Source organism: Taudactylus pleione, unplaced genomic scaffold, assembly GCF_031769625.1.
Source record: "Taudactylus pleione unplaced genomic scaffold, aTauple2 ptg000201l, whole genome shotgun sequence".
NCBI classification, from domain to species: domain Eukaryota; kingdom Metazoa; phylum Chordata; class Amphibia; order Anura; family Myobatrachidae; genus Taudactylus; species Taudactylus pleione.
In genome coordinates, this window is record NW_028284603.1 from 31,108,828 (window position 1) to 31,125,641 (window position 16,814).

The following is a 16,814-nucleotide window of genomic DNA, read 5'->3' on the forward strand; positions in this document are numbered from 1 at the left end:
TCGGCTGCAGCGGTGTCTGCCCGCCGATCCTTATGGTTGCGGTCCTGGAGAGCGGACTCTGATTCAAAGAAAGGTCTGGAGGCCTTACCTTTCAATGGGGAATTACTATTTGGTCCGGACTTGGACAAAATAGTGGACACCCTGGCTAAATCCAAGTCGGCCTTCCTCCCTTCGGCGGCACTGCCTGCTAAGGTTCGGAGTTCGGCTTTTCGTTCCTTTCGGGTTCAGGGTAAGGCGAAAGGTCAGTCCTTCCCGAGACAGTCTGCGAGTAAGACGGCCTCTAAACCCAAGAAGCAAGCCTGGAGTGCTCGGCGCCCTTCTTCCAAGCAGGAAGATAAACCTGCGGCCTGATGGGACGGGCCTCCCTCTGGGGGACCTCAGAGTGGGAGGCCGACTTCTTCTATTTGCCCAGTGCTGGCACAATACCACCACGGATGCCTGGGTTCGAGAAGTGGTCTCCCAGGGGTACGCCCTGTCTTTTCGGCACAGACCACCCCACCAGTTTTTCTGCACAAGTCCTTCTCAGGACAAGACCAAGGCGTTACAGGTTCAGGAGGCTATAGAGTCCTTGCTGAAAGCAGGGGTCATTGTTCCCGTTCCTCTATCACAACGAGGGACGGGGTATTATTCGTCTCTGTTTCTGGTGCAGAAACCCAATGGTTCTCATCGCCCTATCCTCAACTTGAAGTCTCTGAACAAATTCCTCAGAGTTCCCAAGTTCAGGATGGAAACGTTACGTTCCATCATTCTGGCGATGGAACCGGGGGATTACATGGTGTCCCTGGACATCCAGGACGCCTACCTCCATGTTCCGATAGCATCTTCACACCAGCGGTATCTGAGGTTCGCTATCCTTCAACACCACTATCAGTTCCGGGCGCTACCCTTTGGTCTCTCCACGGCACCGAGGGTGTTCACGAAGATTATGGCGGTCATGGCCGCACATCTTCGGAACCAGAATGTACGGCTGCTGCCGTACCTGGACGACCTCCTGTTGCTGGCGAGCTCCCCGGAGGTACTGCTTCAACATCTCCACCTGACGATCGCTTGCCTGCAAGCACACGGGTGGTTGATAAATTGGAAAAAGTCCTCCCTGATTCCATCACAGCGGATGGTTCATTTGGGAGCCCTGCTGGATTCGCGTCAGCAAAGGATCTTCCTGACTCCGGAGAAGGTCGCCTCACTACAGCTGCGGATACGCAGTTGCCTGAGCCGTTGCCGCCTGTCGGTCCATTCGGCTATGAGAGTTCTGGGGTCCATGGTGTCGACATTCGACATGGTGGAATTTGCCCAGTTCCATTCCCGGCCCCTGCAGGGGCTGATTCTATCAGAATGGAACGGGTTACCTCACCGGATCCGCTCTCAGGTGCTGGTGTTGTCTCCGGACGTTCGGCTATCTTTGGCTTGGTGGCTTCAGACAGCTCATCTGGTCGAGGGGCGCCCATTTTGGGTCCCGGACTGGGTCCTGCTCACGACGGATGCCAGTCTCCGGGGTTGGGGGGCAGTGACCGGCTCTTTGTCGCTTCAGGGTCGTTGGTCAGCGGAAGAAGCACTTCTCCCCATCAACATCCTGGAACTGCGGGCAGTATACAAGGCCCTGCAGTCGTCCGGCCCCGCTCTTCACGGAAGGGCGGTACAGGTGCAGTCCGACAACGCCACCACGGTGGCGTATATCAATCACCAAGGCGGAACTCGCAGTCAGGCAGCGATGTCGGAGGTGTCTCGTATCCTGTCTTGGGCGGAGGGTCACATTCCAGTGATCTCGGCGGTCTTCATCCCCGGAGTCCTCAATTGGGAGGCGGACTTCCTCAGCCGTCACGACGTGCATCCCGGGGAATGGTCGCTTCACCCAGAGGTGTTTCAGCTACTCGTGGACAGGTGGGGACTGCCGGAGCTGGACTTGATGGCCTCCCGTCACAATCACAAGTTGCCCGTTTACGGGTTAAGGACAAGAGACGCAGGTGCAAGTCTGGTGGACGCGCTGTCGCTGACATGGACGTTTCACCTGGCGTATCTGTTTCCTCCGATATCCCTGCTTCCTCGGGTTCTGCGGAAATTCAAGCAGGACGGCGGCATGCTCGTGCTGGTAGCTCCGGCCTGGCCCAGACGTCCTTGGTACTCCGATCTGAGGAGCCTCTCCATCGACGTTCCGTACCTTCTTCCTCAACGTCGGGACCTGTTGTCTCAGGGGCCCTGCCTTTACCCGGATCTGGGTCGGCTGTCTTTGACGGCGTGGCTCTTGAGACAGCCGTCTTGAGGTCTCGGGGCTTCTCCAGTTCGGTTATTGGTACGATGCTCAGGGCACGCAAGCCTGCTTCAGCACGGATTTATCACAGAGTGTGGCACACTTACTTTCAGTGGTGTGAGTCCAGACTTTATGATCCTCAGGTGTTCCGAGTTTCTAGGATCTTGGAATTTCTTCAGTCAGGATTGGATCTCGGCTTACGCCTTGCATCTCTGAAGGTTCATGTGTCCGCCTTGTCCGTGTGGTTTCAACGGCGGATTGCAATACTACCAGACGTTCACACCTTTTTCCAAGGTGTTATCAGGATCCAGCCTCCCTTTGTGCCTCCGGTGGCTCCTTGGGACTTGGCGGTGGTGCTACGGGTCCTGCAGGGTCCTCCGTTTGAGCCTCTTGAGGCGGTGGAGCTCAAGTGGCTGACATTTAAGACGTTTTTTCTCCTGGCAATTGCTTCGGCCAGGAGGGTGTCTGAATTGGGGGCGCTTTCCTGTCGCCCTCCTTTCCTAATTTTTCACCAGGACAGAGCGGTGCTCCGCACTCGTCCTGAGTTTTTGCCCAAAGTGGTCTCGAAGTTCCATATTAATCAGGAACTTGTTGTGCCAGCTTTTCAGTCCCCTGATCTTTCAGCTGGTGAGACTTCCTTAAATGTGGTCCGGGCGCTTAGAATTTATGTAGACCGGACGGCTTCGGTTAGGAAGTCTGATTCCTTGTTTATCCTCTTTGGTTTTCACAAGAGGGGTTGGCCTGCCAACAAACAAACGTTAGCCTGTTGGCTTCGTTCCGTTATTTGTGAGGCTTATGCACAGGAGGGCTTACCTGTGCCAGCCTCTGTTAAGGCTCATTCCACTCGTTCTGTGGGTCCCTCTTGGGCTGCTAGACGTGGCGCTTCTGCTGTTCAGCTGTGTAGGGCGGCCACTTGGTCTTCACTTCAAACGTTTTTGAGGTTCTATGCGTTTGACACCTTTGCCTCTCAGGATGCATCCTTTGGGCGCCGGGTACTCCTTTCAGCACAGGAGCGTCCCCGCCCTTAGTTGTACTGCTTTGGGACATCCCCAAGGTCAACCCTGTGGACCCCCTATGGACCCTGAAGTAGAAAACAAGAGATATGGTAAGAACTTACCTTTGTTATCTCTGTTTCTACGAAGTCCATAGGGTCCACAGGGCGCCCGCCCTGACGCACCTGGCTTCAAATGGGCTGTGTGGCTGGTCACCGGTTTTCCGTCTCCTATTGCTGTGAGTATGGTTTCTTGTGTGTTCCAGTCTTCCTTCTCTCTGTTCCATATTCTCCTCCGGCCTAGGCTGCTTACCAACTGGGGTGCCTGTGGCTCGGGGGCGGGGTATAGAGGAGGACCCAAGTGCATCCTGGGAGCTAAAAGCTTAACTGTGTGGTGCCCATGGATCCTGTTCCAGCTATAACCCCAAGGTCAACCCTGTGGACCCTATGGACTTCGTAGAAACAGAGATAACAAAGGTAAGTTCTTACCATATCTCTTGTTTTCTCTGCATTGTATGTGACTGTGCTAGTGCTGCTGCCTGTAACTTTATCTTCTCAAAACTGTCAGCTTTATTACTGTCCCTGTTCTTTCTGCTAAAGCCCTTGCAGTGCGGTGCTGCAGGGTGGTCTCTCGCCTATTTAATACTTAATTGGTGAGAGAGGTCACATACGTGGTGCCATCATGTCTGAAAGTGATTTTCCCCTCCGGCTACAGTGTACCACGTGCAAAGTACCGTTAGCGGAGGGGGAGGGTAGCGCGGAGGGCCTTTGCCGGCAGTGTTTGTCCATGGCGCGGCCTATTACGGTTACAGCACCGGTACAGGAGCCGCCCTGGGCTTGTTTCGCTCAGGCGTTAACAGCTTTAGTGGGCCAGTTAGCTCCGCAGCCCGCGTTTACTCCGATGGGTTTGTCCCAGCAGTCTGTGGTGTCGTCACCCATGCAGGGGTTTCCACGACAATTGGTGGTACCCCACAGTCTCCCTATTTCCCCGCTCCCGGGTTCTCAGAAGCCAGCGTGGGTTAACTCCCTGACGAGTTCTGTACAGCACTTGTTGGATGTGTTGCAAGGGGAGTCTGTGATGCGGCCTCATAAAAGGCCGGTGGCGTCTCTGTCCCCTCCTTATGAGGATGACGAAGGGACGTCTGATGATGGGGAGATTCTGGATCCTTACGATCAGGAACCTCTCCATACTAAGGACGCTGATGCTAAGTCCAAAATATATATTCCTGGACTTATTCGGGCGGTCCGCACAGCCTTGGTGATTGAGGACGAAGTTCCCCCAGCGGCTAAATCTAAGTATGCCTTTTTCAAAGATGTGAAGGGCGATGCCACAGTCTTTCCTCTTTCGGGTCAGTTGGTGGACCATTTAGAGGAGGCGTGGAAACAACCTGGCAAAAGATACCAGCCGCAGAGACGCCTGGCGGTGGCTTATCCGTTCGCGGATAATTATTTTGCTAAGTGGGAATCCCCTCCACAGGTGGATTCTCACGTGACCCGTCTTGTCCGTAGTGCCACATTGCCGATGCCATCCATGTCCTCCCTTAGGGATGCTACGGACCGCAAGGTAGAAATCTGCCTGAAGTCCGCTTATTCCCTTGCAGGGGGGGCAGCACGGCCGGCTATGGCCATTTGCTGGGTTGCCAGAGCGATGGAGCGCTGGGCGGATTCTTTAGAGGCTTCTTTTGATTCCGACTGTCCGGCCGAACAGGCGGAGTTGATTGGCAATCTCCGTGATTCGGCCACCTACATCAACGAGGCGGCTCTAGACATTAGTACTCTGGTGTCTAGAATTTCTTCAGCAGTGGTAGCTGCTCGTCGCACCTTGTGGCTGCGATCCTGGAAGGCGGACGCAGATTCCAAGAAAGGTCTGGAAGCGTTGCCGTTTACCGGAGAAGTTCTCTTCGGTCCGGATCTGGATAAGATTGTGGCCAGGCTGGCGGCAGCCAAATCTGCTTGTCTCCCGTCGGCCGCTGCTCCTTCTGGTTCTGGACCATCGTCCTTTTGGTCATCTAGAGCCCAGGGCAGGCCCAAACCACAGTCGTTTCCTCGACAGGCTGGCCCTAAGAAATCGGTCAAGCCCCGGAAACAGGCATGGAGTACCAGACGTCCGGCCCCCAAGCCAGATGACAAGCCTGCGGCCTGACGGTCCGGGCCTCCCTTTGGGGGATCCCAGGGTGGGAGGCCGCCTGCTGCAGTTATCCCGGTATTGGTCGTTCACTACGACAGACACTTGGGTTCTGGAGGTGGTCTCCCACGGGTACGCCCTCTCCTTCCGGCACAGACCCCCGGCTCGATTCTTCACCACGGGTCTACCATCAGACCGGAACAAGGTTACGGAGCTGCGGAAGGTATTGCACACTATGCTCCAGGCTGGAGTTATAGTGCCTGTTCCATTCTCCCAGAGGGGCCAGGGTTTCTATTCAAATCTATTTTTGGTACAGAAACCCAATGGGTCATATCGTCCGATTCTCAACCTCAAAGCACTCAACAAGTCTTTGCGGGTCCCGAAGTTTCGGATGGAGACCCTACGGTCCATCATTCTGGCGCTGGAACCTGGGGACTACATGGTGTCATTGGACATACAGGATGCTTACCTGCATGTCCCTATTCTTTTGCGCCATCAAGAGTTCCTTCGGTTTGCAATCCGCAGCGACCACTTCCAGTTTCGGGCGTTACCTTTTGGCCTGGCGACAGCACCACGTGTTTTCACCAAGGTGATGGCGGTCATGGCGGCTTCTCTGCGGCTGCAAGGAGTCCGCATGTTGCCGTACTTGGACGACCTGTTATTGGTGGCAGGATCTCCAGAGCTCCTGTTACACCACTTGGACCTGACCATTGCACTGCTGCAACGGCACGGCTGGCTAATCAACTGGCAGAAGTCCACTCTAATCCCGTCTCGGAGGATTCTGCATCTTGGAGCCTTATTGGACTCGGGACAGCAAAGGATCTTCGTGACGGAGGACAAGATCTCTGCTTTACAGTCAAGGGTGCGCAGTTGTCTGCACAGCCGCCGGGTGTCCTTACACTCGGCGATGAGGTTACTGGGCTCCATGGTGTCGGTGTTCGACATGGTGGAATACGCCCAGTTTCACTCCAGACCTCTGCAGCACCTGATCCTGTCCAAGTGGAACGGGCTGCCTCAGTCTCTGAAGTTCCAGACGATTGTGCTCACCCCGGAGGTTCGCCTGTCCCTTTCGTGGTGGTTAAAGACGACCCACCTCAACAAGGGACGTCCGTTCTGGGTTCCAAATTGGGTCCTGTTGACAACGGACGCCAGTCTTCGGGGCTGGGGAGCAGTTTCGGGTCCACGCTTGTTCCAGGGCAGGTGGACGCCGACAGAAGCGGAGCTTCCAATAAATATCTTGGAACTCCGTGCGGTCTTCAATGCTCTCCTGCAGGCACAGCGGTTTCTCCAGGGTCACCCGGTGCAGGTCCAGTCGGACAACGCTACCACCGTGGCCTACATAAACAGGCAAGGAGGAACTCGTAGTCGGGCGGCTCTCGTAGAGGTCTCTCGGATCTTGGTTTGGGCGGAGCGCAATCTTCCGGCCATATCAGCGGTCTTCATCCCGGGAGTGCTAAATTGGGAGGCGGACTTTCTAAGTCGCCAGGACGTTCATCCAGGGGAATGGTCCCTGCACCCGGACGTTTTTCAACTACTGGTGGACAGGTGGGGTCTTCCAGAAATCGACCTCATGGCGTCCCGGCACAACAACAAGTTGCCGGTGTACTGGTCTCGCACAAGAGACGAAGGGGCGTCTCTGGTGGATGCTCTGTCCGTCCGGTGGACGTTCCGGTTTGCATACCTGTTCCCTCCAGTCTCCCTTCTTCCACGGGTAATCCGGAAATTCAAACAGGAAGGAGGGACGCTCCTGTTGATAGCTCCCGCGTGGCCCAGACGGCACTGGTTCTCAGACCTTCAGGGTCTGTCCGTGGACAGTCCTCTGCGGTTACCGCTACGACCGGACCTTCTGTCTCAGGGTCCTTGCCTTCACCCGGACCTGACTCGGCTGTCTTTGACGGCGTGGCTGTTGAGACGGCCATGCTGAGGTCCCGGGGGTTTTCCAGCTCTGTGGTGCGTACCATGTTACGAGCTCGGAAACCGTCTTCCGCGAGGATATACCATCGCGTGTGGCATACGTTCTTCCAATGGTGTCGACCGAGAGGTTATGCACCGCGGGAGATTCGTCTGTCTCGGATTCTCGCCTTCCTGCAAGCGGGACTAGATCATGGGCTTCGCCTTGCTTCTTTGAAGGTACAGGTTTCGGCCCTATCTGTCTGGTTTCACCGTAGGATTGCTACAATCCCGGATGTGCGCACCTTTATGCAAGGTGTTCTCCGTATTCAGCCGCCCTTTGTTCCACCTGTGGCGCCTTGGGATTTGGCTGTGGTCCTGAGGGCTCTCCAAGGACCGCCGTTTGAACCACTGGGCTCAGTGGATATTAAATGGCTAACAGCTAAGACTGTTTTCCTTCTGGCCATTGCTTCGGCCAGACGTGTTTCTGAGTTAGGGGCTCTTTCTTGTAGACCCCCTTTCTTGGTTTTTCATGGGAACAGGGCAGTGCTCCGCACTCGGCCCGAGTTTCTTCCCAAAGTTGTTTCCCAGTTTCATGTTAACGAGGAAATAGTTGTTCCGGCCTTTAACTCACCGGGTCTTTCCGTGGGTGAGGCCTCTTTGGATGTTGTGCGGGCCTTAAGGACTTATGTTGACCGCTCTTCTTCGTTTAGGAAGTCGGACGCTTTGTTTGTCCTCTATGGCTTCCGTAAAAAGGGTTGGCCTGCTTCAAAGCAAACTTTGGCAGCCTGGATCCGTATGGCTATTTCTGAAGCTTATCTTCATGAAGGCCTACCGGTCCCTCCTTCTCTGAAGGCTCATTCCACTAGGTCTGTGGGTCCTTCGTGGGCAGCTCGACGTGGTGCCTCGGCAGTTCAGATCTGCAAGGCTGCTACGTGGTCTTCTGTCCATACCTTCGTGAGGTATTACAGGTTTGACACCTTCGCCTCTCAGGATGCTTCCTTCGGGCGGCGGATTCTCCTTTCTGCACAGGAGCGTCCCCACCCTTAAAGGATACTGCTTTGGGACATCCCCAAGGTATCCTGTGGATACCCTATGGACCCTGAAGTAGAAAATATGAGATATGGTAAGAACTTACCCTTGTTATCTCTATTTCTTCGAAGTCCATAGGGTTCCACAGGACTCCCGCCCTGTCGCACCTGTGCTGCAGATGGGCTTTGCTCTGGTCACCGGTTTTCCGTCTCCCTCTGGTGAGAATGTGATTCTTGTATGTGTCCAGATCTTTGTTCTCTCTCTTCCTTCTCCTCCTCCGGCCTATGGCTTGGTAACTAACTGAGGTGCCTTGGCCCGGGGGCGGGGTATAGGAGGGGGACCTAGTGCATCCTGGGAGGCTGAAAGCTTAACTCTTTGGTGCCCTGCGACTGACGTCACACCTATACCCAAGGTATCCTGTGGAACCCTATGGACTTCGTAGAAATAGAGATAACAAGGGTAAGTTCTTACCATATCTCATATTTTAGCCTCTATTCACCACCACAATGGCTTTGAAATGAAACAAACAAGATGTGCTTTAACTGCAGACTTTCAGATTTAATTGGAGGGTAATTACATCCAAATCAGGGGAACGGTGTAGGAATTACAACGGTTCTATATGTGCCTCCCAGTTTTTAAGGGGCCAACAGTAATGGGTCTCTCAACTCAAAAGCTATTTCATGGACAGGTGTGGGCTATTCCCTCGTTATTTCATTATCAATTAAGCAGGTAAAAGGTCTGGAGTTGATTCTAGGTATGACATTTGCATTTGGAATCAGTTGCTGTCAACTCTCAATGGGGCAGATGTATGAAGCTCTGGGAAGTGATAAAGTGCAGAGTGATAAACGACCAACCAATCAGCTCGCAACTGTCATGTTACAGGCTGTGTTTGAAAACTTACAGTTGTGAGCTGATTGGTTGGTCGTTTATCTCTTTCTACTTTATCACTTCCCAGAGCTTCATACATCTGCCCCATTATGAGATCCAAAGAACTGTCACTATCAGTGAAGCAAGCCATCATTAGGCTGAAAAATCAAAACAAACCCATCAGAGAGATAGCAAAAACATTGGGTGTGGCCAAATCAACTGTTTGGAACATTCTTAAAAAGAAAGAACGCACCGGAGAGCTCAGCAACACCAAAAGACCCAGAAGACCATGGAAAACAACTGTGGTGGATGACAGAAGAATTATTTCCCTGGTGAAGAAAAACCCCTTCACAACAGTTGGCCAAATCAAGAACACTCTCCAGGAGGTAGGTGTATATGTGTCAAAGTCAACAATCAAGAGAAGACTTCACAAGAGTGAATATAGAGGGTTTTACCACAAGATGTAAACCATTGGTGAGCCACAAAAACAGGAAGACCAGATTAGAGTTTGCCAAACAACATCTAAAAAATCCATTACAGTTCTGGAACAACATCTTATGGACAGATGAGACAAAGATCAACTTGTACCAGAGTGATTGGAAGAGAAGAGTATGGAGAAGGAAAGGAACTGCTCATGATCCAAAACATACCACCTCATCAGTGAAGCATGGTGGTGGTAGTGTCATGGCGTGAGCATGTATGGCTGCCAATGGAACTGGTTCCCTTGTATTTATTGATGATGTGACTGCTGACAAAAGCAGCAGAATGAATTCTGAAGTGTTTCGGGCAATATTATATGCTCATATTTCAGTCAAATGCTTCAGAACTCATTGGACGGCGCTTCACAGTGCAGATGGACAATGACCCGAAGCATACTGCAAAAGCAACCAAAGAGTTTTTTAAGGCTAAAAAGTGGAATGTTATGCAATGGCCAAGTCAATCCCCTGACCTGAATCCCATTGAGCATGTATTTCACTTGATGATGAAGATAAAATTGAAGGGAAAATGCCCCAAGAACAAGCAGGAACTGAAGACATTTGCAGTAGAGGCCTGGCAGAGCATCACCAGGGATGAAACCCAGCGTCTGGTGATGTCTATGCGTTCCAGACTTCAGGCTGTAATTGCCTGCAAAGGATTTGCAACAAAGTATTAAAAAGTGAAAGTTTGATTTAGGATTGTTTAGTTTGTCCCATTACTTTTGGCCCCTTAAAAAGTGGGAGGCACATATAGAAACCGTTGTAATTCCTACACCGTTCACCTGAGTTGGTTGTAATTACCCTCAAGTTAAATCTGAAAGTCTGCAGTTAAAGCACATCTTGTTTGTTTCATTTCAAAGTCATTGTGGTGGTGAATAGAGGCCAAAATATGAAAATTCTGTCAATGTCCCAATATTTATGCACCTGACTGTAGGTGGGATGGACACTGAGCTTGGGTCAGGCAGACATGTAAGAGCACTCTACATTAATTTGGGCATATAGGTGGGAGCATTGGGCATTTATTGGACAGAAAGGTGGAAACACTTCCTCTGGGTCTGCTAGACCGATGTGACTTAGCTTTGGGTTGTGCTTGTCCATTCTGAGGGCTTGTATTTGTCAGTTCCCTGTGACCAAGAGTTGCTACAAATGATCTGAAAAGTAAATGAGAGAAGTTTTTTATTTACTCCAGTAGAAACCTAATGCTAACACATGTAGAGTGGCCCTTTGTCTTTTGAAATAATGAGTTGTAAAATCATTCACTTTATCCTTGCTGTCTCTCTCTGTTTAGCCCACAATGCTTCAGTGGATTGAACTACTGACAAAGCAATTTAACAACAGCCAGGCAGCTTGCGAGGTGAGATGTATAAAGTGACTTGTGAAGTTTCCACAGGGTGTAAATTCTTGGCACAGAATTGGCTTTAACTAACATTGCAGACGGCAGGTGCAGTGAATCAGAAATAGAGAGTCACTGACTAGTCCAGCTATGCTCTATTCTTCCTAAGTTTGTTCTTGTCCCTTCAGTGGTTTTTGGATCGAATGGCTGATGATGATTGGTGGCCAATGCAGATACTGATCAAGTGTCCAAATCAGATTGTTAGACAGGTGGGTCAAATATATATATTTTTAAAGTACATTTAAAAGTTTTTGTTCTATACAGTCAGACTGGGTCATGAGGGGCCCACAGGGGATTGTTGGGGCCCATATAATAACATATACCACCGCTAAATGGCAGCGTGCTTCTAAAGTGGGCGTGGTCAGCTGGTGGAGAGTCAACGCTTATCAACTGTGTACATGCTGTTACGTACATTACCATCATCTACAGACCGTATGATTTTATAGTTTCTCACTGATTTAAGTAGACTGAATATAAAATTATTGTGGACTGTGGCTGCAAGTATCCACCACTATTATTCTTTATCCAGAATACATCAGTTAAATAACAAATATGTACATTAAACCTCCATTAAAATGCGATGATGGCAACCCTATTTCAGCTTCATTGAAATCTGTTAGTACAGGTTGAGTCTCCCATATCTAAATATTCCAAAATACAGTTTTTGTTTTTTTAGCATGCCTGGGATAGTGACACCTTTTGCTTTTTGATGGTTCAATGTACACAAAATTTGTTTGTCACAAAACGATTTAAAAAAAAAAAAAATAATAAAATTACCTTTAGGCTCTGTGTATAAGGTGTATATAAAACACAAATGAATTTCATGTATGTACACAAACTTTGTTTGAGCCACAAAATTATTGAAAATATTGTGTAAAACTACCTTCAGGCTCTGTGTATAAGGTGTATATAAAACATAAATGCATTATGTGTTTAGATTTGGGTCCCATTTCTAATATATCTTATTATGATATGCAAATATTCCAAAATACGGAATATTCCGATATCCAAAATACCCCTGGTCCAAAGCGTTTTGGATATGGGAGACACTGTGGTTATTTGATTGATTTGCAGTTTTGAATGCTCAAAACTATTTAGCTTAAGATTGAGTATTGTAAAACTTTAACAAATGGAGTGAAATTTGATAATTTTAAATTTTTTAAACGCTATGTTTTAAAATGTTTAAAAAAAAATGTTAATTTTTATAACAGATGTTCCAGCGTCTCTGTATACATGTTATTCAGAGACTGCGATCGGTGCATGCTCACTTATACCTGCAGCCTGGCATAGAAGATGGGTAAGATAGCCCGTTGTTAATCTCTCTCTTTAATTCTTACATAACAATTTGGGGTTGTGTTTTTTTGTTCTTTAACACACATAATAACATTAATTTTAGAGTTAGTGATAATGTTACTCCCTTAAACTGGAGTTATGGTTAGTGCATTTGTATGTATGTGCTGAAAAACAGGATTGCGATTTTATATTTGAGATAGGATATTTGTACATTCATTAAATTGTTTTCTTGTAGTTCAGTTGGGGGACAGTGGAACAAAGGGGTATAGAGGTGCTAGTAGGAGCTTTGGGCACTTGAACAAAATGCCTGAAATCCAAGCTCCTCCCTCCTCAATATACCTTACTCAGGAAGCCTCAGTTACTTGATCAGCCCAACCGCAGAACAGGGATGGAAAGGACAATGAGTATATAATTGTTGAATCAGCTAGACCCTTGAGATGGGTAACCAGGGAACAATATATCGTACACAGTCGTTCATCGCATCATCCCATCTGCTGTCCTGCACGTCGGATGGGACAATGCAATGAATGACATGATGCTGTTACATGCAGCCTGTAATGATACATCAAGCGGTCATACGGCAGATCGTGCAGCTTGTACGGCGCGCGCAATGTATTACCACTTGCCGCATTACTTGGTCTTACTGTCATTTAGTGTATACCCAGCTTTAGACTAAAATCCCCAGCTTCAGCAACCATGGTGTAAAATCCGGTTTAGCTAAATTTTGAAGGATCACTTTGTAATGGAAGATGCCAAGCCAGACCACTTGCCGTATTCTTATTTAATTTATTTTTTGTTGCAAATAAGTTTGTTCCTGTTCCACATCGCTGCTATTGTGCATATCCCTGCTGTATGCCTTTGGGCAGTTTAGTATCGTCATCCTAATCTATTTTCCAGCTCTGATGACATGGACGGGCCTGTAGAGGACATAGGCAGCCGCTCCTGTGTTACTCGCTTTGTGAAGACTTTGCTGTCTATCATGGAGCATGGGGTGAAGCCTCACAGCAAGCATCTGACAGAGTACTTTGCCTTTCTATACGAATTTGTCAAAATGGGAGAGGAAGAGGTAATTATTTTCTTGTTCTTATTGCATCATTTATGTTCATTAACAGTGTCTGTGCTGACTACAAACCTCTCTTTCAGAGCCAGTTTTTGCTATCCCTACAAGCCATATCAACCATGGTGCATTTCTACATGGGAACCAAAGGGCCCGAAAATGTAAGTCTGCCTTTCGTTAGAATGTATTTTGTGCCTTTTCCGTAAAAAGTTACTGTAGAGTTGTATCCAATGATGAGTGATCTAGTGGCTGCCCTGTTCTATAGCTCCGCTGGATTGGCCAGTGCAGAAGAGATTCAATTTGTCACTCTTATTAAAATAGCTTAGTAAATATTGTGGTCATTAGTCATGTTTTGGAGGCACTTTTATTTACCACGTCTATTGGTTTTCTCTGATTTTCTTAGTCCCCAAGAATCAATTCTTTAGTTTTACCTATTGTTGCAGCCGCAAGTTGAAGTATTGTCTGAGGAAGAGGAAGGGGAGGAAGAGGAAGAAGAAGATATTCTTTCTCTTGCTGAAGAAAAGTACAGGCCAGCAGCTTTGGAAAAGATGATTGCTCTCATTGCTTTCCTGGTGGAACAGTCTCGCTCTGAAAGGTTGGGTGATGCTTATGCCTTTTAATTATGGACTGTTGCAGTAATCCTGTAGGCACCATAGTAAATGTAATGTCCCTGGCTTCTACGAATGGCATGTCACCTGCATGACAGAGCGAGTGTTTCATCCTGCTTGAGTAGAAATCATATACATGGAATTGCAAATGTTTCTTATTTTAGGTTTATTTTTGTCTCCTGTCAATGTGTTTGAGATATCTTTATGCAATACCCAATGGGCCATATAATCCAAGTTAGAGGTGCAAGAACAAATCCTTAAACTGGATCCCTTCCTTTCTGTATGCTTTAACATTCCTCTCTATCAGAACTAATAAACTGGCAAGTGTGCTTTCTCCTTCATCCACTAGGGGACACTGGAGTTCAAGACAGTGGGGGTATAGACGGTGGTAGAGTAGAGCCTGGCGCTTTAAATAATTTAGAAGTGTGACTGGCTCCTCCCCCCTCTATGCCCCATCAGCCCCAGTTTTTAGAATGTGCCCGAGAGAGCCGGTCACATAGGGCTGAGCTCCAGCCCACACTTAGTATTTTTATCTTTATTTTCACTTTATTTTATTTTATAGCTTTCACAAAGCATTGAGGACAGGCTGACAGAGAACTGCGTCTGTCAGCCTGCTACATGGAGGCATCAGGAGACCCGCCACCACTAAAAAAGAGTGCGTGTCGGAGTCCCAGGCACCCTGGCAGTAGCTCAGGGAGGACACGCCACAGCTTAATATAGAGGCTGTGTCCGTGCTTCCGAATGCCTAGCCGCAGCCCTGATGCCAGCAGTGGTAAGTATAATCTCTTCCCCTGACTAGCGGGGGACTAGATCTGCGGCCCCTCCGCCCCCATATAGCTGAACTACTGAGCTCAGCAAACTACCAACCTGGGTCCTTATTTTAGAAGGTACCCGGTTCTATGCCCGGCATAGAAAATATTCCTTATGCCGGTTAACAAGGGGGCGGAGCCACCGCGCATAAAGTCGCGCTTCCCAGTCAAACTCTCCCTCAGAGAAGGACTGTAATAACATCCCTGCACTCTCCATGCAGGGACACCGCTATCCTGCATCTGTGACAGCGCGGTGCCTTGCTGCGGCTGTCGTTTACAGTGTGACAACTCTCTCTGCAATAGAGGCGGTCTGTTGCTGCAACCCCCACCCCCCGCGCCTGCCACACTACCTTCTCCCCGAACTAAAGAGACAATCCCGGTCAGTATACCGGAGTGAGCGGGGGCGGAGCTTATTAGGGCGCGTCTCGCCATCTGTAGGCGGGCTCTCCCTCTTCTGTGCGCTTCACTGTAAAACAGCGCTGCTGCTATATAGCGATCTCCGGTTCCAGTGGAGAGCTCCTAAGCAGCGGCGTTCTCAAGGAGGTGCTGGCTTCCGGTTAGGCGGGCTGCCGAAGTTGGGCTCGCTGTAGGAGGCATGGGGTGCGGCCCTGGTTGCGGCTCCTTACAGAGCAGCCAAAGGTAAGGACCCTAAGAGTCAACAGCTTTAGCCGGGGGGGCTCCGTTCTCGGCGATGTAGGGGCGGGGCTTAGTCCATTGCTGCGCCCGGAAGTGCGCCGCTTAATTCTACACAGTCTCCCCTTGGGCTGCGCACTTCATGAGATCTCCCAGTAAGGAGAGTTTTATATCCAGCTTCCTCTTAAGGGCAGCATTGGGTACAGTATATTACCTGCGTAAACGCAGTTTAGTGCAGGGTGAATGCAGTGTGGACTGTGCCTGCTAGAGCAGCGAGAGGTCTGAGCCCCTGGAGTGACTGCACCGCGGGAAGTTCAGTTATAGAGAGTGCACTCCACCTTCATGTGGTTGCGCATGCTAGGATAACTCCGCTTAGAATACGCTGTGCTGTGTAAGAAACTGTTACTACACCACCCTTAATAGGCCTGGTCAGTACTTGGAATATCTGGGCAGCTGCAGTATCTAGATAGAACCTAGTTTGGTAAATGCTGAGATAGATTATGCTGATGCATACTGAGCGCAGTGTAGCAGTCTTCCTGCTTACTGAGTTACACAGCGACAAGGTCCATATTGAACTTGACTCATCTCGGTAGTTCCTATATGGTGGTCAGATTCCACAATGATCTTGTAGAGGGGAGAGCACCGCAAAACAGTCAGCCACAACTCTCCTAACTGCTGCCCTACGTCATTGTGATGTTACTGTTTAGAGGATAGTTATGTCTATTTTAAAATTGTCTATCAAAATGGCTGCACTGTTTGATTAAGTATTAATCAGTACTCATATTGAAGAGCAACACCTCTACATATCATGGGACCCGCCGCCACTATTATAGAGTGAGTGTGCGGGCCCCTGACACTAGCTCAGGGAGGAACATGCCGCAGCCTAATACAGAGGATGTGTCCATGTCACTTACCCTCCGCATGATCTGCCGATTGATCTATGTCTGTGTCAGATGGGCCTATATACATCAAGTATACTGCAGTAATTTTCATTGCACTAAGGTCGTCTCCTTGATTCCCACTTTAAAAAAGCGGGTTCAACTGGAGCTCAAATGGCTCACTCGAAAAGGCGGGTACTCCAGTGACAGAAGGGTCCCAGGATCGAAACCAATCTGGGTCATCACGCTGTTCAAATATCCAGGCCCATACGCCGTAGCAGATTGACGGCCACACGCGACACATGAGCAGTCTCCCTGCGTGGAGGAAAGCCACATGTATGTAGATATTTGTATTTTATGCATATGAATTTTGTCCTGGGCTCAACCAAGGTCTTTGCTCAGTTCTTGGCTCTTACTGTTGCTCATGTTAAATATGTGTGGGTACGTGGTCCCTACGGCCACACCACCCTGAAAACGCCCGATCTCGTCTGATCTTGGAAGCTAAGCAGGGTCAGGC

General features: G+C 49.4%; 1 protein-coding gene across 2 annotated transcripts in view; it reads left to right on the forward strand.

The window, feature by feature from the left end:
* The window catches only part of USP34 (ubiquitin specific peptidase 34), a 265,775-nt gene that overhangs the window by 198,741 nt on the left and 50,220 nt on the right, over nt 1-16,814 (forward strand). For both annotated transcript variants that reach the window (XM_088477313.1, XM_088477314.1), the window contains 6 exons: nt 10,915-10,980; nt 11,148-11,228; nt 12,231-12,316; nt 13,210-13,378; nt 13,456-13,530; nt 13,813-13,964. In XM_088477313.1, the coding sequence (XP_088333439.1) occupies nt 10,915-10,980; nt 11,148-11,228; nt 12,231-12,316; nt 13,210-13,378; nt 13,456-13,530; nt 13,813-13,964 (629 nt within the window). The remainder of the gene's footprint in view (nt 1-10,914; nt 10,981-11,147; nt 11,229-12,230; nt 12,317-13,209; nt 13,379-13,455; nt 13,531-13,812; nt 13,965-16,814) is intronic.